Genomic DNA, 27,502 nt, shown 5'->3' on the forward strand with positions numbered 1-27,502 from the left:
ACCAGCTGGTGTGAAACACCTGGTCCCACCAGCATTGCCAAAATATGGGGCAGCAACTGCATCAAAATAGACAGCATGGGTTGTAGGGAGCAAAATTAGTGGGCAAAGAGGTCTGAGTAATTTAAGTCTAGACAAATCTGCATCTGTATTCTTGAGGACCCGAGGGACTATTTTCTTGTCCCTTTCTACTAGATCAGGCTGGCTACAATGGCTGTGTCTCCTTTTGCTTATGGCTGTGGAGCCTCATGGTACTGGAAATGCCAAAAGTACTGTCCTTTGTTCAGGGTTAAATCTCACACAGACCTCATGGGAGAGCAGAATCTCTCTTCAGTTGTCTACAAGTACCAGGCATCCATGAGACTTTAGAACCATTGCTCACTAATTTCACACAAAATATTTGCCAGGATGGCCACAGATAGGACATATACATGTTATTTTTGTGCTTGTTTTTTGACTTGTGATGAGCTCTAACATCATGGAACTCCCATTACCCTTCTCAAGCCTGGCTTTTATTCAGCTGGTTTTTGCTTCAGCAGATAAAGAACTACAAGTACAACCACCTGTGCTTTTGCCAGAGACATGTTCAAGGCACCAGTAATGTGAATCTTGACTTTTGGCAAACTTGTGCTGGAATGAGGGTGAGAGGGGAAGGTGAGAGACATTCCTTTTATTCACATTCTTGTGCTCCTCAGCCTTAGCTGTTCTCAGTTCATCACAGGCCAATTAATACATATATCTGTTCTTGATTTTGCTCTGTCTTAATAGGACTGACTATATGAAAAATCCAGAGTGCCCAAGGAAATGAAATATTCTCCCCACTTTTAATGTCATCCACAGTGTCCTGCTGAGTAGCCAACACTTACACTTCTGTTTCCAAAAAAAATCCCAAGGTGAATGAAATGAAAATGGATCCAACCCAAACAACTGGATCTTTCCCGTGCTACATAATTAAATGAAAACATTAAAATTAATTTACTTTATTTTTCTGTTCAGTGCATTCTTTTTATACCTATATTCAAACAGTGATCCAGCAATCCTCGTATATTTACGTCCTTCCAACTTGCCCATCCTCTTTAAAGTTCAAGTGCCTCATATGAGTGACTCACTCATCCACCCTTTTGAGAGTATAATAATAGAAATTCTTTAAAGCTTTGTGTTTTCAGCACAACAGCATTCCGATATGATCTAAGAATCACAGAGACACCCTTTGGTTCCAGGAGGACCGGGGAACAGGTTTGGCTAGAAAAAAAAGTTTTCCTCATGTGATGGGCACCCCACCAATCACACAGCACGCTCCTCAGCAAACTGGGCTCTTTAAAGAGCAGCGGAGGTGGGAGAAAGGGGCCTTTTCAGCTTTGCAGGTGGGTTGGGATTTCTGCTGAGAAGCATCACGAGAAGAGAGCGGTGAGTGCCTTGCTTTGGTCATGGTCTTCCTCTTAAAGAGGCATGTGAGCCAGAAGTGTCTATTAAGAGAAAAGACAGCTCTTATGTTCAATGTTTTTTTTATTTTAGTCTCTGGACTGTGTTTGGTATGTGGGAGTCTGGTACCTGGCTAAGGTTAACTGCATGAAATTATTAAGTATTTCATTTTTCTTACCTCAGGCTGTGTCTTCTCTATGGCTATTTTAATTTGTTTCATATTTTTTCTCCTAACGACTGGGGAGAAGGGAATGGAAAAATTAAATCTGTTGTAAATCTGAGTGTTAAAAGAAAAAAAAAGGAAAAATTGTTGTAGAGGAAGATGAATCTTGTAGTTCCCCCTCACTTGTGAAAATAGGAAAGTTAAAAAAACCTGCTTGTTTTGGCTGTGCTGAATTAATAAAGGAGAGAGGAAAAACGTACCTCCCAGCTCTACTTACGAGGTAATTATGCTTGATGATGATTTACCAGCCACACCACTGTTCACACAGGCTTCATTTCATAGCAATCTCTTGGAAAGGAAACTTAATTAGTTTGTGACCCCTGCTTGATGCTGAGCTATGTTTTTGCTTTATTTTTCTCCTCTGGTAGCACAAAATAATTGTCTGCCTCTTCCATTTCTGAGTGTGGTTGACTCCTAGCACACAAGAAGTTTTCTGTCAGAGGTGGAGCACTGGGGAAGAGTCCAGCAGGGCAGGAGGAGTGTGTGAGTTTGTGTCCACTGGAGATGTTTGCTTTGAAATGAGTAAACAAATGATGAACTGACATTTGTAAAGCATTCGGCTTCTTACAGTGGAGTTCAAGCAATTCATCATTAACGTATTAAATTACTTCCTCTTAAAAACTGTGTCATTCTCAAGGTGTCCCAAGCACTTGGAAAATACCTTCTTTTTAAGCCCCTTAGGGGATAAATTTTCCATCAAAACCAATTTTTAAAAACACCAAAAGTAAGTTTATTGCTGATGCATCAGGGTTCACAGGAGGTCTGGGTGTGGGCAGGTCTGGGGCTCCCAGAGGCTTCCCTTGGCACTGGCCTTGGCACATCCCCTCCGGCAGCAGTTCCACCTGGATGACTTCCCTCTATCACACCCCAGGGCTAGCCCGGGCATCTTGCTCCTGCCTGTAGAGACATGCTCTCCAGCTGGGCTTGGACAGGAGGGGCGGTGCCCAGGCTTCTCCCCGCAGGGCTGTGCGGGCAGGGACCAGGATTGTGCTGTGGAGCAGCCAGGTTTGCTCAGCTGCGCTCGAGTGGTGCAGAGCCCTTCAGCCAAGGCGGGCAGAGCCCATGAGTCATAAAACAAACGCATCCTTTGTCTCTGCCTCCTTGCACCAGGGCATGAGAATGCAACGCCCTGAGCAGGGACGCTGAGGGAAAGGGAGGTAGCAAGGGGCGATGTGAAGCCCCTGCAAGCCCCACCACCATGATGGGAAACCTCCAGGAGAAGCGTATAAAGCCAATGATGTTTTGGGATGTCCCTTTGTCGCAGTGCTTGACAACTAGCACAAAACACAGGGCAATCAAAATGCCACCTGGTTCTGTGCTGGGCAATGCCAAATTAATTCTTATCCATTGGCTTTTTTGGCTAGAGATGGAGTAGAGCTAGGCTAAGAAGGGGGAATTCATCTGTAAGGTCACTGAAATCCTGTCCCAGCCTATAGAAACACGGTGTGGAGGTTTCAAAAGATTGATCAGCACCATGTGTGTGAGGGGTGCACAACAGGCTCCAAATTCCATTTGAATCCAGGAATTGTTGCCAGAAGAGTGTCCTTTCAAAGCCTGCATGAGGTTATCACCTAGAACACAAGGGCAGAAGCCAGTATCTGCAGAAAGGAGCTTCCTTTTCATCTCCCACAGTTGTGCTGAGGGTCTCAGAGGTACTGAAAGTAAAGGAGGTGAGGGGAGGTCAAGAAAGTTTCAAGGGCATGGAAATAATAGATTGTCTGCAGCTTGTGGGGTACCAGGGGGAGGGAAGGCTACCACTTCTCCTGGGCTTTGGCAGACTCAGCTGGACCCCCATGAGTGTAAGGAGTGTTTTGGGAGTGTGAGGGGAGAGGAGAGGGGAGAAGTTACAACTACTTGTACTGCTTGTAACCAGAGTGTCAGGAAGAGTAAGAAGGATGTGCCTCAGGAGGGACACAGGGGTTTTTGGTACAACAAGAGCAACAAACACCTTTCCAAAGCTGCTTAGAGCATGGAGCAAAGTCTGTGGTGGTGATAATTGAATACCTCAGACTTAGGTCACACCTAAATTGCACGGTTTCTAGGATGTGCTGAGGAACACCAGGTCAAGGTTGAAATTCCAGGACTGGGCTGCCTTCTTAGTGGAAGTTTTGGATAAAGGTTGCAGCTGAAGCTCTAGTGTCCTCAGGGGTTTCCTTGAAGCCCCAGGAGAATGCATTTGGGTCATAAAACTAATTTTAACAAGCCCAAGAAGAAGGCTCCTCTACCTCCAAATGCATTTGTGTCTGCAGGCAGAAGCTGCTGGCAGCTGTGTCTCTGGGGGTTGGGAGGAGGGCTGCCCACCACTGTCACACCCACGGGTGCCTGTGAGTCACCTCTGTGCACAGCCTGCTTCGGGCACACCAGCCAAGTTTGCCTCGTGCCTCTGTAGTGGTGCACCTGTGCCCAGTGCTGTGCAACCCGCTCTTGCTAAACGCAGCTCACCTCCGAGGCATGAGAAGCAGTGGAAAGCTCCCGATCTCCCACAGCTTCTCCTCTGGGATATGTTGGAGGATTGGCTCTCCAGCTGGCCAGCTGTTGTCATGGCCTTGGAGCACCTGCCTGGTCTCTCATTGCTGACAGTAATACTGGACCACCTGCAAGGGAGAAGAGGTCAGACAAGGGGTTGACTCATGTGGCACAGGTTAATAAAGTGGACACCAATAAATTAGCTCTTTTGGCACCAATCACTTGGAGGCAGAGGGATAATTCATAGAAATATGGCAAGAGTGGGGGTTTTTAGGTCTAGAGTACATCCTTTTTTCCTTCCCTTTTCCTCTTTGTGGTCTCTCTGCTTCCCCCTGCGCTGCAATCCCATTGAGCTTAGTTAAGGTATTCCTATTCCTTAGGCTGTCTGGAAACTTGCCATTTTCCAGCTGATACCTGTGGTGGTGACTGTCCAGCTTTCCTCACAACCACAGTAGCGCACTGAAGGTGGGCTCACCTCAAGAGAAGGGGCTTGCTTTCTCCAGCTAATGTAACTGCAATGTAACCTGCCCAAGGGGAGACAGGAGTGAGTCAGGTTCTGCCTGCCAAGGAGGAGAACAAAGCCAGCTTGTGGAAAGAGCTTGGGCTGGATGGACAGCCCACGTACAAGGTGTCAGTGCTGTTGTTACACTGAACAGGGTAACAAGTTCAGCCTTGCTTTATACAATGCAACTGGAGCAGACCCACTTTTCCATGTCGCAGTCAGAGTTCAAGTGCCTGTGTTCGGGCAAGAAAGAGTTCCTTGCTTTTTGGATTGCTGCCTGGCTTCGATGTCCCTTAGATAGCAATAACTAAAGGGTTTTTTAACATCTCTGGAGTTTGCAGCACACAGGTCCATGAGCCAGGCAGTGGTCTCTCCAGCTCTCAGATGAGTGGGAAACCAGGATTCATCTTTGGTTTGGCAGACTCTGCAGTGTTGTGTTACAGAGCACATGGCTGAGCATTGTTCAGACTCAGATTTGACCTGCAAGACAGCCCCTGGACACCCTGGCTTGTCAGGAAGTTCGGCAGGGACAGAGATCCAGGTTGACCTCACAAGCCTGCCATTTTCAAATACAAAGCTATACATTTTCATGTGTACTGGTTCTGGTCTCCAAACACCTGGCTGGGACTAAAAATGTCTTCTCAACTTAACAATAATGGCTACATTAAAAAATACATGCTATTAAAAAATTCCTTCACATGCTTCCATCAAAAATACTTAGGCACTGCCAATATAATGATGAGAGCAGTGGAGATGTCTGCATGCCTAACCCTCAAACCACTGCAGAAAGAGTGATAGGAAGTGCTTGGTTTTCATCTGTCACTGTAGGAACTCCTGCATACCCCAAAAAGGGCAGCTGCTGAGGAGGCAGGAGGTGGCATTGTTAGAGAGGTCTCACAATGCTCTGTTCCTCAGAAAGCTGCCCTTCATTGACAGATTTCCCTGCTCATATTTCCCAACATCTTCTTTGAAGAATCAGGAAGTCAGTGGCCCCAGCAAAAGAGAGGTACATGCAAGTACTCAGGCAGAAGAAGGAAATTCAAGCAGTTTTTGCTGTTGTCTGCTCAAGCTGGGCTCACTGCAGTCTTTCTTTCCTGATTTATATTTTCTTAACCACCTGGTAAATGCAGTTGTCTCAGGGTTGGGGTTTTTTTCCCCTTACCCTCTCCATGCACACATACTCCATCCCTTTGAAAGAAAAACTTGGTGGGATCTGGTGTCTGAGCTTCTTTCTCCAAGAGGTCTCACACCTCTGACTGACACCCTTATGCTGCTCTCTCTGTAAGGGGATGAGTTTGATGCAGGGCACCTGACTCTAGACTGCAGGATATAAGCACTCTCAGGAATCCAGTAGGAATGCTATTTGGCCTTGGCTCCCATGAACCAGCTGCAACCTGAGCTGCCCCTCCCTCCTTCTCTTCCTCCTTCACACCTGGCTTGGGGGAGTCAGCTCCCATTCCCAGCACAGGTGGGAGATGGGGCTGCTCGTAGCAAAGCCCTGTGCTGTGGGTGTGTGTGGGATACAGCCAGAGCATGGTGGTTACCAGTTCAGTCCCAAGGTGGTGCTGGTCAAAATGGCCCAGGATAGCATCCCCTGGAAACGCTGGCTTCTTTGGAATGGGGGTGAGGTGAGGGTGCTTGTTTTCTTGTGAACTTGTTTTCTCTCTATCCACATGTATTTGGTGTTTCTGGCCAGATAGAAATGACACACCATGAGCAGAGGTTGTTGTGAGTGCTGTTGTGAGGATGAAAATCCTCATCAAAAGGGAGCTGAAGACACCAGCTGTCCCCAAAGTGGTCTCACTCTTCTGTAGCTCAAGTATCAGGGAGAGTTTGAGTTAGCAGATCAACACCTGGGGAGGTCTCCTCTGGAACTACTATAAAGCAAGGGATGGGAGGTGTACAGACAGGCTGGCAAGTTCTGTCTACCCTTCTCATGGATAATTTGTGTTTCTGAGTGAAGCATATTGTACCGATGATTTAATTGAAGACTGTATTTGTTGTTTTCTAGGTTGCATGAAGAATTAAAGATGGCAAAAAGTGATGATTGCGTACACATCTTGCAGGGTCTGTTAGTCTTTGGGAATGTGGTCATTGGGGTAAGTGAAGTGGAACAAGTATGGGTGGAGGCTTTCTTCCAGTATGACACTTCTTAAAACAGCAATTCTCCCTCTTCATTTGTGTAGTCCACACATACACGGTCCAGTAAAGCATAAGAGAAGAGGATAAGGAGAGCTGTCCTAGATGATCAGTTGGGTGGGAAAGGGACAGGAGGGGCAGGATATCGACAATACCAAGATGTTTGCCGAGGAAAAGCCTTAGAACTGTCAGCAGGAGCAGACCAACATTTTTCCAACCACCTCCCTCCATATAGTGATGGAATGGTTCTGTTAATTCTTTCTTAACATCCTCAAGTCCTAGGCCTGACCTCTCAGATCAAGGCTGGGTGAGATTTGCCTGCAATTCTTCTGTGAAGTCCCAATACAAGAGATTGTAGAGCTGGGCAGAGGGAGTTGGGTAGCTCCCACTTGGCAGGAATCTGAATTAAAGGAAAGCACTCTACACCTGTTTCTCTCTTTGCTATTTCTTTGGGGAACCTTGAACTAATGGGTTTCTTGTGCTTCCCAGATGTGTGGCATTGCCCTGACAGCAGAGTGTATCTACGTTGTGTCTAACCCCCATGGTCCCTCCCCTCTGCTGAAAGCCACAGAAAACAGTGACATCTACGCTGCTGCCTGGATTGGCATCTTTGTTGGCCTTGCACTCTTTGCCCTGTCTATCCTTGGTATCATTGCAGTCATTAAGGCCAGCAGGACCTTGCTGTTGGTGGTAAGTGTAGCAAAATTTACCTTCCCATTGCTGCCAAACTGAGCAAACACTGCCTTGGTGTCCCTGGTCACCTTGGGAAACAACCAATGAGCAAAGACAACTTTTATACTGATAAGAAGCCAAAGGTTCTTCTTGATCATGGCTGTGATGTCCCAGAAGGTGACTTCTGTGAAGACTCATGCCCAAGAAGCTCCCGAACCAGGCTGAGGGAATAAATGGAGATAGCCACAGTGAAGGTTTGACTGGTTTGACCCTGACCTTGCCCTGAAGCAATGTGGGAGCACTTGTGCAATCACATATAGCTGGGATGTGGTTTAGATCCTTTTTTCTCCCCACCCCTTACTGCTTTTCAGCTGTCATAAGCTATTCAGTTTAGGAGCTGATAAGTAATTACTTCTGTACATGGCATTAGTAAGTGTCAGGATACCAAATATGGGTGCAATGAAGAACATAAGACATCAGCAGGCAGGCAGAAATTACAAGGGTGGGGACAGAGCTTTGGATAAGCCAAAGATAATGTTAAGATGTAGACAAATCTCTGTACGATGTCTTCCTTAGTCATTTAGTATGGCATTGGCAAAACTTAATTGGTGTTTGCATTAATGAAGGGTAGAGATGAAAACTCTGAAATGAGCTCTCTTGTGGATTACCCTGGGGTTGCAGGGTGTCTGTTTTAGACAAGAGGCACTTGGAGACCTGAACTCTTGAGCCAGGGAATATGCCAGAAAACAGCTGAGGAAACAGAATTCCCTTAACTCTGAATTTTGGTGTCTTGGCTGAAAGCCAAGGCTCTGGTTTAGGATGTATGAGAGGGTACAAGGGACAGAAGCTGGCGTAAGTAGGAAAAAAATGCTTTAAATCAGAGAAGACCATTATAAAATGTGGGAAGAGGAACAGATCCATGAGAACTCCAAAGAAAATATGGAAACTGTCAAAGGGATTATGGTGGAAAGGGAAACAAAAGAGTGAAGGAGATTGTGAGAGGTGAGCCTTGTAATCTGTTTTCATGAGGGATTTTTGCTCACAATATAGGAGTGTTCAGGAAATCTGATGATGAACAATCAGGGAGATCTGAATGATGCCCTAAGCTGCACCTTCCCTTTCCCCAAAGTACAATCTCTTCTGCTAGGAGTGAACAGCTTCCTGCTGAAAAGCTTAGAGCTGGTAAGTGGAAGTGAAAGGAGGATGCGTGACACGAACATAGGTTGCCAATGAGATGCAACAAAGAAAAGGACAAAGTATTTTCCATGGAGGCACGGTAGTCTTAATGCCATGAGGTTCTGATGAAATCTTGTCTGTGAGATGGAGAACAATTCCAGTCATTCCCCTTCAAGAAAGCAGATTGCAAATTGGAACAAGCACAGGGAAGGGCTATGAGAACATTCAGGCTGGGTGAGAGGGAATACGATACCTGGCCACCTTTGCATCAAGCAGGGTTTCCAGCTTAATCTTGAAAAAAATGCTGAACTGTTTCTCCAAGAACTAATTCTGCTCTCTTTCTCCCACAGTACATCATTCTGATGCTGATCACTTTTGCGTTTGAAATGGCTTCTTGCATCACAGCAGCAACTCACCAAGACTCAGTGAGTATTTCTTTTCTCATGTATTCTTTTAACTTTGCTGGGAAACACAAGTTCTAGGGCACACAGTCACCCTGTTCAGCATAGTAAATATGGTAATACAGTGTAAACTCACAGGACTACTGCTGAGCAGAAGACAACCCAACAAGGAAAAACTCCAACATCATTATTCAGATCAAAGAAATAGCTTTGTTTTTTCTAACATAATTTTGTTATTTTTAACATTTTAAAATGTTTAACACCTTGTGGTTAAGGAAATAATAGCGTGGGTTAGTTGAATCATCCATACAGTGTTTAGTCTTTCAGCTACCAACTGATTAATCTATCATACACAGAGAAGACAAATCTTCAGCGTTGCCCCAGGCAGTGTTACTAGTGAGGGAAAGATTACATGGATTGTTGGAGATACTATAGGGAGGGAAATTATTTGTGGTGCTTTAGTTCCAACATACCAAATGCATTCCATAGCTTCTGCACAGCTCTTGTGATATATATCTAGTAGTGCCTGCTTGAGATCTTCATCTTTGTTGCTCCTGCTCCTCAAATCCTGCTCTTTATTCTCATGTGTAAAACCAGAGGAGAAGCAACATTCCTGTTCTCCAGCAGGACTCTGAAACAAGAAAACAAACCCTCCCCAAATAACCCTGTATTTGCTTTACATGGCCACTTATTTACATAGTTTCTGCATTTTTCTCTGTTGTTGTTTTTGGGTTTTTTTTCTGTAGCTGACTCCAGAGTTCTTCCTGAAGCAAATGCTGGAGAGATATCAGAAGTCAGAGCCAGCCAATAACAGTGACAATGAGATCACAAAGACATGGGATGAACTCATGCGTCAGGTAACAACACTGAAAAGTCACTAATTGCTAAATGCTCTGCAAGCCTGGAATTTCAAGTCCTCCTTGAGGCTGCTGGATAATAAAGAGGATGGCATCTGCCTTGAACCTTAAAGAAAGTTCTGACACACTCCCCCTTTAGCTCATTTATCAGACGGCAGACTGCCAAAGGCGGGCACTTCAAAAATCTCCCCCATAAATCCGTGATTAATGTCTAACCGGTGTCCTGACATGTGCAGGGCTGTGACCTGGGCCCACAAAGACCCTTCCCTTCTCTGTCCCTGCAGAACCACTGCTGTGGGGTGAATGGCCCCTCCGACTGGCAGGAGTACACGTCTGCCTTCCGCCTCACGCACAGCGACGCCGACTACCCCTGGCCACGGACGTGCTGCGTCCTGGATGCAAATGGGCTTCCTGTCAACCTTGATGGCTGCAAACTTGGAGTGTCTGGCTACTATAACAGCAATGTAAGGTCATCTCTGCTTTTTCCAGTTAGCATACATCAGTGCCTTGCTGGAAGGGAAAAAAACCATGAATAGCCTTTCTTCTTCACTGTAAGCTACAGGTGTCCAAAAGCTTTCTGGAGGAGAAGAAATGCCTGTAGAGCCCTGGCCATGTTGCTGAACAGGACAGGAATCTTTTTTAGGATAAAGTCTTTCCTGATGGAGAGAGAAATCTCCCAAGCCACTGACAAGAGGCAACATCTCTAGCACATAGATGGACAGTAGCTAAATCAAACTTAGCCCAAAGATGAGAGTATACAATATGAGTAGGCAAATCAGCTGTTCTCCTCCTCAAGGAAGAACTTTTCAGTAGACCATTGTGTCCTATTTATGAGGTTGTTAGGTCATGAGCATCAGCTCCTGCACTAGCTTGCATTTCTAGAGGGCATTCAAGCTTCCAAATTTTCTTGATGCTTCTTGACTCTGGAGGTCAGTTCTGTGTCAGCTGTATTTGGTTATCTAAGTGTGCTTGGCAAGTGGATGGCACAGCAAGTTGTCCTTGAAGTGTTTGAGATGGGTCTACTTTGTATTTGGAGCCAGAAACAGGTAGGTTATCTGCAAGTTATCAATAAGCAGTGTAGCTCTGGCTTGGTTTTTTAAGACCCTCTGGGCTACCCAATTTGCAGTAGGAGATGAGCATGCCACCATGCCACCTCAGTCTCTCTCAGGGGTGGATAAGTTTGTCACCTTGCAGTGCAGGCTCATTGCTGGTGTTGAGTCATTGCTGGTTGTCTTTCAGGGTTGTTACGATGCTATTTCTGGGCCAATGAATGCACATGCCTGGGGTGTTGCCTGGTTTGGTTTTGCCATCCTCTGCTGGACTGTAAGTACTTAATATTTGCCTTTATTTCCTCTTCTCTTTTCTTGCTATGCCACACCTAGTTGGGTGGAGGTGGGTGACAGCACTGGCATTTAAAATGTCCATAGATTATCGTCATTCATTCATCACAAATCTGACTGTAGCCTGCTCCACTAAGGGCTACATTTACAAGTTTGCCTCCATTCTGGCTTCCAGAGGTGAGGAATTAGATGGCCTTCCAGCCTGCCATGGTGTGCTGTGACCTGCTGGCATCTCAGCAATACAACACAGCAAACACAGCTTGCAGATTCTTCTGTGTGAAGGGTATTGGATCATCACAATAGATAATTGAGTTTGTAGTTTGAAGATTTTGTATGAGTGTATTCAGTACTCAGGGTTCAGCAGCTTCATGACAGATAATCCCCAGTGAGCAGAGTGATACAGTCAAATAGTTATAGCTATTCTTTAGGATCTTCTTTCTTTGCTGTGTAGATTCTGTGCAGAGAAAAAAACTTTAAGATCCTCTGCCTGAACAGGCTTTGCTTTTGAAGAATTTCTTTTACTCTCTCCACCAGTGCGACTAAATGGGGCTGGGGAGGGGTGGAGAGCAGGAAATGGGGGCCAGAGAAACTTAATAGTGTTGTCATTTCAGTTCTGCGTCCTCCTTGGCACCATGTTCTACTGGAGTGGAATTGAATACTGAAGGCCTGGTGTCCTCAGTGCTGTCCTGAAGAGCCATGTGAAACTGCATTTGTTTGTCTCCCGCTTCATTCTCCTCAAGCCATGGAGGATTTGAAGTTTTCCCACTACCTCTCCCATATATACTTTTGCCCCTCCAAAAACTTGACACAAAGAACTGATGACTGCAGGAAAGAATCTTCTTGTCCCTGCTTTGCCCCTTGTTCTGCAGCCTTAATGCCTCCTGGCTGAAGCACAATCCTTCTTTCACTGTGCAAGAAATCCTGGAGCATAAGATGAGAAAAGAAGTGATCTGGTTTGTTCTCTGATGACATCAGAAAAGAAAATGTCCATACACACTTGGTCCAGAAAAATGTCTCTCTAAAATTAGTTCTAATTTAAATTATACTGCTTCAGGAAAGGCTATGTGAGCAAAACTGTAACCTCCTGTGACCAATAAGAACAGATGCTGCAAGGGAAAAGACTGCAGATCTCTCTGTTATATTCTACTGATCAACTTCTCTTGCTGGTCTCTGTCACCCTTGCCTTAGAATAAGGCAAATTCTCTGAGCATTTAAGTGTGTCAGCAATAAAAACATGTCACAGATAGAAAAACTGTTGCTAGTCAAGCCCAATAAAAGGCTAGTTCGCTCCTCAGCAGTATGCTGCCTATATGCAAGCCTACCTCCTGTCACTGATGAAACTACTGCATGTGCTCCTACCTTCAGAAGTGCCAGTCCAGGAAAAGCTCCGCTTGTTAGCAAGCAACTCCTTCAAGAAAGTTGTTATGTACTTTGCACAAGATTTCATACATCTGTGGGCTAGAATTTGTGCAGAACACAGGGGCTTCTGTGCTGTAGTTGCCTTTGCAAATGTGGCTGTTCCATGCTCCTGGTTTATTGTGCTTCTTGCTTTAGCTACCTGTGTGTAAATGGTCACACCCCCTGTGTCATTCCCCTTCCACATCCCTGGATCAGGTAGGACAAATGGCAAATAATGGCAGCGAGTAACTCTTGTGAAAAAATGCAAGCAAGGAGCTAACTGAACCAAACCAGTCCTTGCATCAGTGCCTGCAGTTTTCACTCAGTTCAGTAAAGGCTCTTTACTCTGGCCCAGATTGAGCTGGTGCCTTTCCTAGTGAACGCTTCAATAGTTAAATGTATTGTGAGAAGTGTGCTCCTCTGTAGAGTGTTTTAAGGTGAAGCCTCTTCCAAAGATGTACTGGTTCATGTCCTGATGCTTGCCATCTGCCTTGATTATTTGTTTTTGTATATTCACCAAAATACTAATTAAAAAGAAAGGGAAGTGAATTTTTTCTCTTGTTCAAGATTGTGTCTTTGGGAAGGGAAAATAATAAAGGTCTGTGTCTGGGACATGTGGGGCAGGACAATGACAGGCTTTAACGTCCTGTAACAGAGATGCTAAAGCACCAAGATGCAGCTACAGAAACTCAGCAGCCAAATAGTTCCTTGCCAGAGTGCTGATTGAGAGGAGGAGGCAGATATAAGGGTAAAGTGATTAAGGAAGAAAGATTGGGTTTCTGAAACACAGAAGGAGTTTTCCGTATGACTGTGCCTTCAGAACTGACAGTCCTCGCGGATCAGCCACTCCCCTGGTTCAGGGGTGTGGTGACTGTCCTGGAAATTCTGGACTCTGAGAAATTCCATAAGGAAATTAGTCTTCAGCACTTTTGTTTTGAGACTTGAGTCATGGCTTGACCATGCAGACTGTGTATGTCAGTGGTTAAGGTTTGGTTCTCAAGGGGGTGAGGGGGAGGTTTGGTGGTAGTGATACTTTAGGTTTTAGCTTTTATATTTTTCAGATTCTGTACTGCTTTAGTGTGTAGTTCTGAACTTCATATTAAGGGATGCTAAGCTCTCTTCACAGAACAGCTAGACAAACCAATTCCTTTTCTAGCTTGGGACCAAGGACAACCAACCCAAATTTCAGGCCCAAGAGCATAAACAACGTGGACTGAAGAGAGGAAAAAAAAAAAGAAAGGATGGGACTTACAACCTAAAACTATAATTGGACAATTAACTCCAATATGCAAATGAACCAGAACTTACAGAAGTGTGAGACCCCGTGACCAGTTGTCCATTTTTGTGACCATTTTGGTTCATCTTGGGTGTAGCCCTGGCTGAGTTCTTGTACTGCCCAAGGTGGATCCATTGAGGCCTTTTAATAAATACCTACTTTATTCTTTAACTCCATCCAGCTCTGTTCTAGGTCAACCTTGACAAGATATCAGTAGGGTTGGGTGTTTTTATGTTTATGCTGTTGAAAGCTACAGTAATACCTAAATGTAAAGAAATCTAAAGAGAATCAGCATCTGCCAAAGTTAGGGAGCAATGGCAATGATTAGGTTCTCTGCTACTTGCCAGAAACTGCAAATTCCTGCCAACTGCAACAGCAGACAGGAGAGAAATGGAGCAGGAAGGACACGGCAGGCACAGAGACTCTGTCCTTGCTCAGCCAAACGCCTCCAATAACTCTTGGTCGTGGATAGCTGCCCTCCTGCATAAGGGCCTCTTGCTTGAGTTTTTTCTGAAACTCAAGCAGCTCTGCAAATGGGTGAAACACCTGGCTGTGGGACCTTCCAGAGGCTAGTAAGGTCTTGTGAATATGGATGTCACTGGTCATTCTGCCTGGAGAAAACTGTAGGACCACAGAAGTAGGTAAGATCAAATATTACTTTCCTCCTCTGGTCTTTTTCTTCAGACCTTTCTGCTCCATCTAAGTGTGGTATGATTACAGCAAGGCATTTAATTTATAGGAAAATGCTGCAGGATTTTGAAGGAGAAGAGAAACTGGCAATACTTAAATTGTACTATTGCAGTATTAACTGTTCCAACCAGTTGCAAATTATACCATTGACCTATTACATAAATGGCAGCTCAAGTCAATTCATTTTGGGTTCTTCATATTTGCTTTCTGCTTCTTAATCCTTTTCCTCCCATTGCACTTTTTGATTTGTGTACTAAAAGAATAAAAGCTGACCAAGTGATCCAGGCAGTGGTGGATCTGTGCAGAAGTGCCAAACATGCTACAGTGCATCCAGAAAAACCCAGGTTTATCTGCCTGAACTAAGGGGGAAGGAGAGGATTGGACTGATGACAGAATGATGTGATCATGGTCATGAAAAATCCTGCTGAAAAATCAGAAAAAGCTGTGCTTCTGAAGGTTGATTTCAGCCTCTGAAATCACCTGGGGTGCCAGGGAAAGGGTGAGGAAAGAATGGAATCTGTGACAGGAATGGTGGTGACCAGGCTTATGTGTCAGCTGAGACCTGTAAAAAAAATCCTGGTCATTCTCAGCTGTTTGGATTGCTTCCTGAAGGCATGGATGTATGTGGTCTTCAGAGCAGGCAGCATGCATGTGTGCATGAGAACTGCTGGACTAAGACATCCTGCTAAGACAGGATGAAGAAAAAAAATGCTGCAGGTGAAAGTCATTTGGTTTGTTTGCAGATTTGCTCTGTGTATTTATTCTCTATAGGTGTGAATATTCACAGTTCTTTCGTGGCAATAAAAGCACACTTCTGTTCTCCCATGGAGTTACCAAATGTATTTTTAGATTATTAACCTATTGCAATACTCCCAGCTCTGAGAAAACAAGTCTGGCTGAGAAGCGCCCTCTGCTCATAGCTGATGGAGTGCTGTGTCCTCCAATCCAAAAAGAATCCCACATGCTGCCCTCCCCCGCACACAGAAATGTAACCTGGTGTTTTTCACACTGCTGAATGTTTCTTGCTGGCAGTACCGAAGGCGTCTGTTCCTTCAGGCGATGGGGCATTGCGGGGCTGCCATTGTGTATCTTGTGCCTCAACCCCCATTTTTCCATTAAGTTTTCCTACCCCTTCCTCCTTTCCCCTCACTTCTTCTGCACAAGACCTCTTTGCACAGACCCTTTCAGGCCCTGTTTTTCTTCACCTTGCTGGTTAATGTACAACATACAGTGGCCATTATGTGCCATACGTACATCTGGATACCCACCTCATTGGGAAAACTAGGAACCAGGCTGGCAGTGGTGTTCTGTATCTTCTGACGTGGGTGATTTATTCCCTTTCCTGCTCACTGCCCTGGCATCTTAGTTTTTCACATTCCTTGCAACAGGGACTCATGCCAAGCAAATGTTCATTGGGACCAATGACCTAAAACTAGCTCCTAAATGAATCCTCCTCCTCCCAACCCTTGGCAGCCCTGCCCTCCTTGGCAACTGGGGAAATCCCCTGCAACGTGTGGTATGCTGGGAACCTCCTGCAAGAGCTCTCCCTGCAATCTCAGGCATCTTTAGGAGATCCTGCTTTGGGAGGAGTGGATTATGACTGCTGAGGGTTGATCCTCAACAGGAAGAAAGGTGAAGGTGTTTCTGACTTGCTTCCAAGGTAAAATTACATCACGGGCAAGGTCATGTGCAGTTCTTGCATGATCACCAGTTGAGATAAACCCTGCATGAGAGACAAGTGATAAGCAGTGAGCTGCTCTGGCCACCCAGGGCTGTTGCTAACTGTGAGCCAATGCAGGACTTCTCTATTTTTCCCAAAACAATGCTCACGTTTAGCAGGGTACCGTGGCTGGCACAGAGGCTGGAGTCTGTAAATCCAAGTCACCCTGTAAATAACCAGCCCAGTCCTTTTCTACTGTCTGACCCTTGATATTTAAAGTAAATTATCTCACAGTGAAAAAAAAAAAAAAAAAAAGAGCGAAACAGTTTGTGAGGACTATTTTTTCTGATTTCTTCTTCCTGATCCATGTGAAGGAAGAGGAAAAGAAAATGTTACCTGATATTCCTCGGACTGGTTCAATTTAATCTCATGGCTATTGGGTGTTGGGTTTCTTTTTTCTTTTGGGTTTCACTTATCTAGAAAATTCCTCTGTTGAATAATCATCATGTGTGTTATTCTCCTTTCTCCAGTTCTGGTTGTTCCCATGTTTATGTGCCTTGTGGTTCTTTCTTAAGCAGCTACAAAGTTTTTTTTGAAGTCATTTCCTCTCACTGAATTCAAATAATTCCTGGTCTTTTCAGATAAGGAATTTAAATGACTGAGAAATGTACCCTCTGCAGCAGATGTGCTATGGAAGAAAACAGGTCCCATTTTAAGATGGATCTGGACCCAAAATGCAACCATAATTCCTAGGAGTTGTCGAAGTTTGCAAAATGTAGCTCATCTTACACTGCAGTTTGCTAATAAGACATATGAAAGTATGTTTAATTATGGAGTGAGGCAAACATTCAAGTTTTAACACTCACACTGTGTCTAACTTCTGAGGGCATCAGGACTTGGGCAGATCTGAGCTTTGCAGATCCCATTCATTTCTAATCCTTAACACTGAAACTGTTCATCCTTTACCCTTGTGGTGAGGCACGTTCTTTGAATAGTTTATCCTGTCCATATGGAAAATGAACTCAGAAATCTCACTGCCTTTCTCTGTCTTGGCTGTTATGATTCTGTTCTTTTTGTTGGTGGTGGTGCCTTGTGCCAGTCTCCCTTTCCTGCACTGCCTGCCTCCCCTTTGCTGCCAGCTGACCTGTAGCCCCATCCAGTGGGATACCAGGGGGATGTCCTGCTGCCCAGAGCTGCTGGACTCCTGTGTTGCAGTGGGGACGTACGAGACACCGGTGTCAAATGCTCCTTGGTGCTGGGTAAGGTTGATTCCTGGTTAACAGCCAGGTTGGGAACTTGCTTAATCCTGGTTTTGGTTTAGCTGAAAGTATCCAAAATGTTGTAGCTGTGGCTTCCAACACAACTTACACAGGGTATTGCCCTGAGTCAGGCAGGCAAAAGAAACTGGCTGAAAGAGTGTTCAAGCACTTCCATGTGTTTAACACCCTGATTCGGTGCACAGTGCCAAGTGCAGCAGGAGCAGGTCTGCAGTGTCCCTTTGGCCTAATTTTCATAACCATGGGAATGCTGTGGGGCAGTCTGAGGTTCTCCCCTTGCCTTATGGCCAAGTCATTGCGAGACTCTGTGGCACAAAGAATGGGAAAATACTGGTTCTCATGCAGCACACTGATAATTGGCTCTGGCTAACAACAATTCCAGAGTTCAACAAACATGGTTTTCTCTCTCAATTTGTATGCCAGTTGCCATGGTAAGCAGGAAGCACACCCCAGGCATTTTCCTAAAGGGAAACTGAAGTCATGAAGGAGGTAGGAATGGGAGTCAAGCCCTGAGTTCAGCTGCTGAGTAGGAAAAAAAGTATTTCATTTAACCTGATGATTCATCTGCCTTTCAGAGAGAACAGTGATCAAGCTGCACTGCAGATACATCCACTGAAGCTACAAGCACAAAACACCCCTCTTTTTTTTTTTCCTAACTTTGATCCCAGCGTGGAATAAGGGACACATAATAACAATATTCACTTCCATGATACAACTCAGAGATTGGCTCAACTAGAGCCAAGGAACTAAATTAATAATTTGTTTAAGTTCTTGCTTGTCCTTTACAAATCAACAGAAGTGCATACATGATGCACCAGCAGCCTTCCTAGTAACTTCTCCTGTTCCAGCCTGGCTTCTGCTGTACAAGAACTGGGATCACGAAGTTTTTTCATACTCTACTCTGTGTTGCTCTGCATTATCACAGGCAAGGCAGAATTCTGCTGGAGATGTGCTAAATAGGAGGACATGCTTGCACATCACTGAAACTTCAGCCTGGTAGAACTAGCAATGGTGAAAGAAAAGATCATTTTACCCTTAAAAATTTTAAAGCATTTCAGATACCAGTAATTCTACAGAAATCTCCAAGCCCTCACTTCATTTTCAGAGCTGCAGAGCAACTGCAGCTCCCATACCCTCCAATCAGAAAAGTGTGTGGTCAGGGCCTAACCTTCAGTCCCCACCAGCAAAGCCCACACAAACACAGATCAGTGCCCAGGCCACTCACAAAATAAAAGAGGGGCTCAAACTCCATGTCAGAGGATGGCAAAAGCATTTGCACTGTATTCATAAACCAAATCCAGAAAAAAAAAGAGATGTTCCACACATCACTAGGGCACAGATCTGTTTTTATAAAAACTCCAGTTTAATCTCATGGCTGAGACCTGGCAAAACATCTTTCTTTTGTGGCTGTTGTTTTCTTTCTTTCTTTCTTTTTTTTTTTTTTAAACAATCACGCACAGAGGCAGGCAAGTCCACACAGAGAAAAAAGCTTAACAAAACTGCAATTCATCAGAGCTAGCAGGAAAAATAATCACAAAACCAGGGCCAGTGGCATGGAGACAGTCCTCTTCATAGTGTCCAGCTTCCAGCCCTTCTCTTGACCTGGCAGCAAATAATATTCAAAGGGGACTAGTGTCTGCAAGCACAAGATCCAAGGTCTGGACTGCTCTATGGAGCCCCCAGAAAGTTCTTGCCTTCTGCCATCCTTCCTTTCTGGGGCTGTTAAAGTCCTACTCCATCTCCAGTCGAAGTCAATGGGAAGTTTTCCATTCCTTGCTTGGAGCAGAATTAGTTACCATCAGTAAGCCTTTACATCAGTTAGGAGCAAGCAAAGCTTAAACAGAACCGGGATCAGCTGTAGCTTCTTCCCCATCCCTAAAGATTTTTATTCTTTTTTTTTTTTTCCAGAGATGGAGAGTAGCAAAAAGGACAACTGAAGAACCTGGGCATGCCTGAAAGGTTGTATATAGGGATCAGCTGCAGCTTCTTCCCCATCCCTAGAGATTTTTATTCTTTTTTTTTCCAGAGATGGAGAGGAGCAAAAAGGACAACTGAAGAACCTGGGCATGCCTGAAAGGTTAATTTTTAAATATTCACCATTACAGGTGTTTCAGAATCCATAAAGAAAGAAAAAATATTTTGATTGCACCATTTGGATGTTGGATGAGGGGAAATGTTGCAGACTTCATGGATGCTCTCTAATACAGACTTAAGTTCCTCTGAAGCTCTAAATGTGAAAAAATAAGTACTTCAGTCTTTCTACAGTGACAGCATGAGATGGACAGCCCAGAGGACTGGGGTTTATAAGGTAAATTATAACCTTCATTTTCTGTTTACTCTCCTGCCAGTGAGGCAGCTCCCATATGAGCTAACATTATCCATGTCCCTCCTTTCACCTTTGCCAGCTCAGCCATTTCACTCTGAGCTACATTTAAGAGAAGCTGCACCAACCTTCTGACTACATGGGAAGAATAAATGAAATCTACTCACTCTTCTTCCACTTGTAAAAGCCCACAAGTAACACATGCTGGTGATACTTTGTCAGTTCTGATACTGGAGCCATCTGCAAACTGGGCAACAGCCTTTACTTTTCACAGTCTCAGGAGAATTGAAATGTACTGCAGGGTCTCTGGAATGATCCTTGTGGAGCTGCAGATGATGAGCCAGTCTATTTAGGAACGTCCTTTCAATAATGCCAAGAAAAACCAGCTTTGCTCACCTGGGCCAGACTCATCTCCCATAAATCCAATCTACCCTCCTTCATAATGCTTCACAGACAAACGAGGGAAAAACAGAAACAAAACCCCCAAACAAACAAACAAAGAAAAAAAAATAAAAACCAATCCCAAAACCAAGGAGAAAAAAAAAACACAAGAAAGAAGAAAATCCTTTCTTGAAGAGATCATGTCTGATCCTGAAACTGACATTGGGGATAGCTTAGTAAAGCTGGATCTCAGGAAGCTCCTGCCACCCAGCCAGGACCATTCAGTGGGAGGTGGCATCTGTCTTCTCGCCGTGTCCAGTTCCCAGGCTCTGGTCCTTCAAGCTGACTTCAGGTACCAGTATCAGCATGGATCCCTCATCAAACTTTACAGACTCTGCAGAAGGCTGAATCTGGAGCTGAGAACAACAGGGCACTGTTGTTGCAACTAAGAACATGCTTTCATCTCTGCAGGACTTGGGGCTTTATTTTAACTGTTCTGGATAGATCAGCTGAAGGCTGGAGATTAAATTGTAGATAAGCAATGGGATCAAGCTACAAAATAGAGATACCATTGCAGCATCTCTGATTAATTAAAATCCAGGACCCAGATCTGACTTCAAATTCTGAAACATCCTTAAAAAGTATAGTCTGGATACAGATCTTAGTTGAGGCTGATCTTTAATATCAAGTAAAAATTTCTAATAATTTTCTCTTGCAGGAGTTCCACCACTTATGCCAAAAGTGCTATTACTTACAGGAATGCTGTTAAGAGTTGAGACAGTGTATTATATACAAATTGCCAGACCTCATTTCTTGTTCATAGATCAGCTTATATGAGAATAAGGAGGTGAAAAAAATGGTTGCAACATGCCAAGGTTTCACCACATTTTCTTTTCCTTCTGATGCATTACTTTGTGAGCTTCTCTAGCTCCCTTCCAGCTGCCTTGGCAGACAAAACTTCTAGGACCTGAGAGACTATAAGTCCTTGTCCAAAGTAAACTCTTTTGTTGATGCCAAAAAACCTGGGCATCATTTCCATAACTTTTACTTCCTCTAGAGCCTTACCACAATACCTTGTATCACACCTTCCCTTTGTCATTAACCCAGCCATGGTGATTAAAAGCTTTCTCATGAGGCAGTGCCATGTATATGCAGTGTGGAGCTGTGCTAACTATGAGGAGCATGAAGGACTGGAAATTCCCTAGTTTTAATAAGATGCTGCACAGGTATATTATGGCCTGGGAGTAGAATAATACAATTGTCATGAAGCTGCATATTCTGGGCCTGCCGTCCACAGCTTACCCAGGTAAAGCATAGGCTGCTGCCTGTGAAAGAAAATGGACCCAAACAAGAACTCCAGGCTCTCATCTGGTTTAATAATCTCCCTCAACAAAACTGACAGCACAGACTTAGTTCTCTGCTCTGTTCCCATGTGGTACTGTACACAAATAAAGAGTGTGGTGGGGAGGATCAAAGACTGCAGCTCGTGACAAGGAAAAGCCCTCTTGTTTTTAACATTCCCTTTGGAAATGGAAGGAGAAAATTCTGCTGAAGATATATTCCTTGCATTTGTGGGCCCATAACTTCTCAAAAATACTCCAGCATGTCTCTCCTTTAGCAATCAAAGAGTTCAGAGAAAGCACTGCATGGGGGGGGCTCAGGGCCCTCCAGCCACAATGGCACTAATAAAGTGACACAGTCTGTACAGACTAGGAGCTCATGGGTTGAGTTTACTAACCACTGGAAATTGCCAGTACTTCATAAAACAAAGCCCTAAACACACATCTTTTGGGAAATTCTGGCTGACACTCATTGTGGTGGCTATAGCACTTCCTAACAGTTTACTGCTTAAACTACAGCCCATCACACCCACCTGAGGGCCTGCAGACTCAGACATCTCCAGGAATGATGGCCCCTGCAAGCACATTACAGGGACAATCTCAGTGCTGGCAGCAACACCTGTGCTCCTGTCTCCTCTCTAGTCACCAGTGACACTTAAATTGCAGAGACAGCACAGGCTGTACCTGACTTTGCCATCACCCACAGTCATAGATCAAGCAACAGATGAGCCTGTGGTGAATGCAGAGTTAGTGGCTTTATAAAGGAAGCTTTAATTCTATTCCCATGGCAGCTGTTGCATATCTGAACACGTATTTGCCTGTAACATTAATGTTTCCTTCAGGAGAGAGTTTAATTCACTTCAAATCCCCCTCTCAGGACTTGTTCATGATCTGTTCTGCAGTCCCACAAATCATCCTCTTTACCATACTCTTAATCAATCTGAAAGCACTGAGGTCCAGGGAGGTGGCAACCAGCCACACTCTCAAAGAAACAGTGTAAAATCATAGGAGAGGAAATTTAAATGGAGAAGAAGCACCTGGGGACATGCCACACAGTGGCAATGAAAGACCAAGGGTCAAAGATATGTCAGTCAGGGTGCAAGAGGGCAATAGCCCAAGGACGTGGAGATAAGATCATCTTGGATTTGTCTGCTGTTGACAGTGTGGAGCTCAGCTGGAGACAGCTGCAGAGGTGTCATCTGGCTTTAAGCATGATGAAAATAGTTGATACTGGCCTTTGGTGTGACCTTGCCTTGGCTTTCACTGCTTTCAGCCTGAGGGGTCTCTACCGCTGGGCAGCCAGCTGCACACTCATTCCTCAGCCACACCCATCTTGTGTGCCCAAGCAAGGAGAGACTGAGCACCCAGTGAGCAAGACCTGGAAGACTGAAAGAACAACCAGGCATTTCCTGTCCAGCTGCTTTCATTCCAGCCCTTGCACATGCTGGAAAGAGCACATCTGTGATGCAAGGAGAGAGCTGGAGGCAGCATCTTCAGGTTGTATGTTTATCACTGGAACATCCTTGGGTGTCTCATGCCCTGTGTGATTTGCTCATGCCAGCTTAACCTTCCTCTTCAGCTATCCCCAGCCTCCTGCACTGTTCATTTACACTATGTAAATCAGAAAGTCCTTCACTGGTGTCTGGGAAACAATGGTAGGAGTTCCCAAACATCTGGACTTACCTCCTCAGCAGATGTTGTGCCCCTGCACCCTGAGCTGCAGTGTCTTGTAACAATGTTTCCTCTCAGCTCTAAATTGTAATTATACAGAGATTTACCTTTCCTTTTTTCCATAGGGAGGATGAGACTTTCACAGGGCTTGTTAGAGAACAGGTGTGAGAAATGCAAATTCCCTGGGACTGGCTTACCATAAAAAAAAAAAAAAAAAAAAAAAAAAAAAAAGACAGTGAGGGACTAGGCAGGAGTAACAAGGGGAATGAAAAGCAAGACAAAGATACCACGACCTTCCATAGCAAAAGCTTTGCAGGAAACCATACAGGATTCAGGTCCATCTTGCACAGAATAGTTTTAACAACAGCAAAATGGCAACAGAGTTGGTCTTGGACACTCCCATTCCAACCCTCATAGAAAAGGAATAGGAGGAGCAGCTGCTACTCAATCTGCCTCCCACTTCGTCCATCCAGAATCACAGAGCGCCTCTGGGGCTGGTAGAAGCAGCTGGTAGAGGTCTCCAGTCTCTGGCCATTCTTGGGGATGGTCATTTTGTTCCGCAGCGTCACCCCCTCCGGCGCTGTCCGCGCAGGGTCGGACAGATCGCCACAAATGGGGCTCAGCGAGGTGCTCTGAGTGGGGCTCCTGATGGGTGACAACAGCACCCTGGAGTCTGCTGAGGACGTGGGGTGGTCCATGATGGGGAAAGGGGGACTGAAGAGAATCAGACTCTGGGGCCTTCCAGGCCTAGATCTGTAGGAGGGTTTGGAGAACCCTGATGGCCTCTCTATCTTTGACGACTGTGGGTTGTCTCCAGCTGTCTCCCCGCCAGAGGTGCGCTTTCGGCGCAGAACAGGGGCATCCAGAGCAGGGTGGTGGCTGGACTGAGACGGCTCCAGTGGAGAGCCCAGGCTGCCATGCCAAGGGCAGGCTGAGTCCTTTTGAGCAGGGTCACTGTTTTCTTTCTCTGCTTTGGCTTTCTTCTCTGTCAGCGGGCTCTTGGGGGCCTCCAGGTGGCTCCATGCCACCCGTGGAGCTTGCCTGATGGCCTGCTTGGATTCTGATTCCTTCTTCTCAGTGGCTGGAGCAGCATTCTGAGCCTGCAGGGGCTGGGGGATCTGGGTGTACTGAATCTTGGGCGGTATCACAGGCACTGCTCTAGCCTGGCACATCTTAATCATGAAGGAGGTCCTGACTGCTGACACGCTGACGGGGGCAGAGTTACGACGGCCGGTGGTGGCATGGGCCACTGCCAGGTAATCCAAGTCTAGATCCATGGGGGCATTGAAATGAGACCCCCAGGGAACACCCCTAGTGGCAGCAGGGCAGTGTGTAGGCAAGGATGGGACAGAATCACTGCTTTTTACTTCCTTCTGCCCATACAGGAGGTTCCCAGGGGCAGATGGCATGGACAGGCTCTCAAATGTGAAGAAATCTGGGGCTGGGAGGAGTGAATCCAAGTTGAGGGATGAAGGCCTGGTCTTTACTTTGCGAGGTGTTTCTTCACCTTTATTACTCAGCTGTGATTCAGCAGCAGAACACAATGCTTTGGTGAGAGTCTCTCCTCCCAGGGCAGTGTCCTGAGAGATGGATAACTCCTCCTTTGTGTTCTTAGTCTGTGAAGAACTGCCTGGGCTATTTTGGTATGGCAAAGACAACTCAGGCTTTGGGCTCCAAGGGTTTTCTTTGCTCACATGCACTTTCTTTCCCTCTGTCTCAGAAAGAGGGACTCTGGAGGGTCCTGCTTTCTCACCTGGTGCTTTCTCCCTGATAAGGTGATACTCAGATTTTGAAGGTTCTTCTGGAGGACTTGGGCCATTCTTATCTTGCATCGCTTTGCCCAAAGTAGACATGGGTTGTGTTTTGGACAGCTCACATGTCACTGAACGCAGAATGTCACTGCATGGCTGCTGCTGGTCAGTGGCATCTATGAAAGAGAACGGGGTAGTCCACAGACTCAGCACTGTGTCTTTACTGTCCAGGGAGAGGCTGCGACTGAACCGCGGCCTGAGAGAAAGGCTGGTCTCTGCTCTCTGGCTCTGGGGGTGAAACTCCTGGGTCATCTTCTCCTGAATGTCCTTAAAGGTGGGGGAATGGAGAGGGCTTGTAACCCACTGGTGATCCTCCCAAGGCTCCACAAGTTCTAAGCTCTGCACATTATCTGTCCAGGCATCCTCATCATCCTGGTCAGCAGTATCCTGGGTTCTGCTAACAGCATTGCCTTCCTTCACCTCCTGGATTCCAGCTCCACTCAGTGCCTTGGAGGAGAATGTGTCCCTTTCATCAGTAGTCATTATCTCATGTTTCTCCCTCTGAGTCTGGACTCTGGTATGACCATCCTTTTCCCTCTGGAGCTGGTAAGTGCCATCTTTTTCTTTCCCTGATTCTGGACATGCTGCTTTGGAACAAGATAATCCATCACTAGTGGCAGTCTCACTAAATTCTGATTGACCATGAAGCTTCCAGTCTGAGGTAGGAGTGAGACATTCACTCCTGCTCTCCACTATTGCCTGGTGGTTCTTTGGGGTGGCTGAGCCTGTGGGAAGAGTGCCCAGTTTGGGAAGGGCTGAAGCACCACTCTGCTCTGCAACTGCATCAGACTGGCAGCTGGGGAGGCTGTCTTGTTGCTCTGTGCCACTGGCACCAAATAAAGGCACCTGAGTTATCTGTGATGCTCTGCTTTCAGATTTCTGCTCAGTGAGTGTTGGACTCTGCCCTGGGCCAGAGCAAAGACTATCTGTTTGTTCTGTAGAGGAGGATTCGGAAATTGGACTTGTCTTGGGGACAGCTGCTGGCAAGAGCAAGAGCTCCTCTTCAGGTTCAATGATTTTCAGTTCCTGCTGTATCTCTGGCCACAGCGGTTCTAGAAGGGCATTGGCCGGGTCCTCCTCAGTCTGAAAAACAGAAAAAAGCCATCACCTGGGAGCACACAACTTCCCAGTAAACACCCCTCCATTTTCCCTAAACAGCCCTCCTAGAATAGCCAGGCTCCTGGATGAGCAGGCTCATGGGTACAAAAACACAGACACACAGACTGCTACCAGTTCAAGGAAGAGAATACATCTATAAACAAGTGGGTTTATGGTGGAGAAGGTCTGAGGTGCAGCCAAAAGGAGGCCTGGACAGACATACTGAAATAGTGAGCTGAATGAGTAGATGGAATGTTCCAGCCCATTTCTCAGCAATTCCCATTCAGGCTCGCTTGGCCTTGCCAGAGAATATGCATTCCCAAACTGCACACAAACTCGAATGAATAATCTATTCAAGGAGATATGCCAACAGATCTTTAAATAGCTGTCCAGAGATGAGTATCGCTGTAAGAAACTTGATGAAAAGGCTTTGCTAAAGAGAAGGAAAAAAAAAGTAAAAATTAAAAAAATAAAATTGTGTGTAGAGAATGGGAGTGAAAAGGACTGTTCAGGCTGTCCAGGACAAATGGGACAGCAAAAATAGAAGGGGAATTCAGAGACCACGGGTCAAAATGTTCAGACATCCGGACAGTCTCACATCTGGAGAGTCTCAGAGCAGACAGATGGTACAGACTGAAGTTCTACAGTTACAGGAAAAGATGACCAAAAGAGGACAGTAGGTAGTTACATAAAGGTAAATCACCACATGGTAATTTCACAGAAGTGAAATAAATCAGTTCATGGTCAATTATTGGTGCTGCTTGGCCTAAGTTACAGACTGAGTTTTTACAACTCAAGGCACACAATGAAACTTTAAACAACCTCCCAGTCACTACCACGACATGGTCCCCCATCTTTCTCATGCCTTCTTCCTTACCACATCTCTTAGGCGCGATCCTTCCTCTGTCTTAGCCATCTCAGTCTCCTGTTGGTCACAGCTGCTTTCTGAGGAGACATCCTTCATCTTGAGCTGTCCTTGCTCTGCTTTGTCTGCTGGGAGTGGTCCCTTATGGAACTCCGAAGCTGGTGTTTGTTCCAAAGTGGGACTCTGCTCTAAGGACTGCTGGGGGCCGCTGGTGCTGCTTGTGCAGCTGCTTTGCCCACATGTCTCCTGATTTTCTGCTGCTGGCTGTGGCATTTCTAGGGACTCAGGTTTCCCAGCTGCCACCAGCTCCTCAGGATGAGAGCCTGGATCAGAAACATGAACGAATGTAACTACTTGAGACTGAAAACTTGTGCCCTGGGACAAAGCAGTGCTGCCAAGAGCCAACACCAACTAACAAAGCTAGAGAGCTCCCTCCAGGCACAACCAGATGTTTCTGGGAGGTCACCCACCTACCCAGGCTCCTTACTGCAACAAGCACCTCCCTGACCTGCTATCA

The 27,502-nt window shown here is 45.6% G+C and overlaps 2 protein-coding genes across 2 annotated transcripts in view; one reads left to right on the plus strand and one right to left on the minus strand.

Annotated features, from left to right (window-relative positions):
- The first annotated feature begins 1,286 nt into the window (after positions 1 to 1,286).
- Positions 1,287 to 13,128, plus strand: UPK1B (uroplakin 1B). The gene is made up of 8 exons (XM_041464100.1): positions 1,287 to 1,404; positions 6,622 to 6,709; positions 7,239 to 7,439; positions 8,948 to 9,022; positions 9,745 to 9,855; positions 10,140 to 10,319; positions 11,095 to 11,178; positions 11,807 to 13,128. The coding sequence occupies exons 2-8, from the start codon at positions 6,641 to 6,643 to the stop codon at positions 11,855 to 11,857; spliced, it is 771 nt and encodes a 256-aa protein (XP_041320034.1). The 5' UTR covers positions 1,287 to 1,404; positions 6,622 to 6,640; the 3' UTR covers positions 11,858 to 13,128.
- Positions 13,129 to 19,582: 6,454 nt separating this feature from the next.
- Positions 19,583 to 27,502, minus strand: part of ARHGAP31 (Rho GTPase activating protein 31) — a 58,972-nt gene continuing 51,052 nt past the window's right edge. Inside the window, exons 11-12 of the mRNA XM_041463747.1 lie at positions 26,998 to 27,308; positions 19,583 to 26,105 (exon numbers count right to left, since the gene is read on the minus strand). Coding sequence (XP_041319681.1) covers positions 23,652 to 26,105; positions 26,998 to 27,308 — 2,765 coding nt within the window. The 3' untranslated portion in view covers positions 19,583 to 23,651. The remainder of the gene's footprint in view (positions 26,106 to 26,997; positions 27,309 to 27,502) is intronic.

The sequence above is a fragment of the Pyrgilauda ruficollis genome, unplaced genomic scaffold (assembly GCF_017590135.1).
Source record: "Pyrgilauda ruficollis isolate IOZ18807 unplaced genomic scaffold, ASM1759013v1 scaffold17, whole genome shotgun sequence".
Lineage (NCBI taxonomy): Eukaryota > Metazoa > Chordata > Aves > Passeriformes > Passeridae > Pyrgilauda > Pyrgilauda ruficollis.

Excerpts from the sequence above, each read along its gene's own strand:
- UPK1B (XM_041464100.1), top strand. The coding sequence starts at position 6,641 with ATGGCAAAAAGTGATGATTGCGTACACATCTTGCAGGGTCTGTTAGTC. Across the intron at positions 9,856-10,139 it reads GGGATGAACTCATGCGTCAG|AACCACTGCTGTGGGGTGAA; the intron begins GTAACAACACTG and ends CTGTCCCTGCAG. Across the intron at positions 10,320-11,094 it reads CTGGCTACTATAACAGCAAT|GGTTGTTACGATGCTATTTC; the intron begins GTAAGGTCATCT and ends GTTGTCTTTCAG.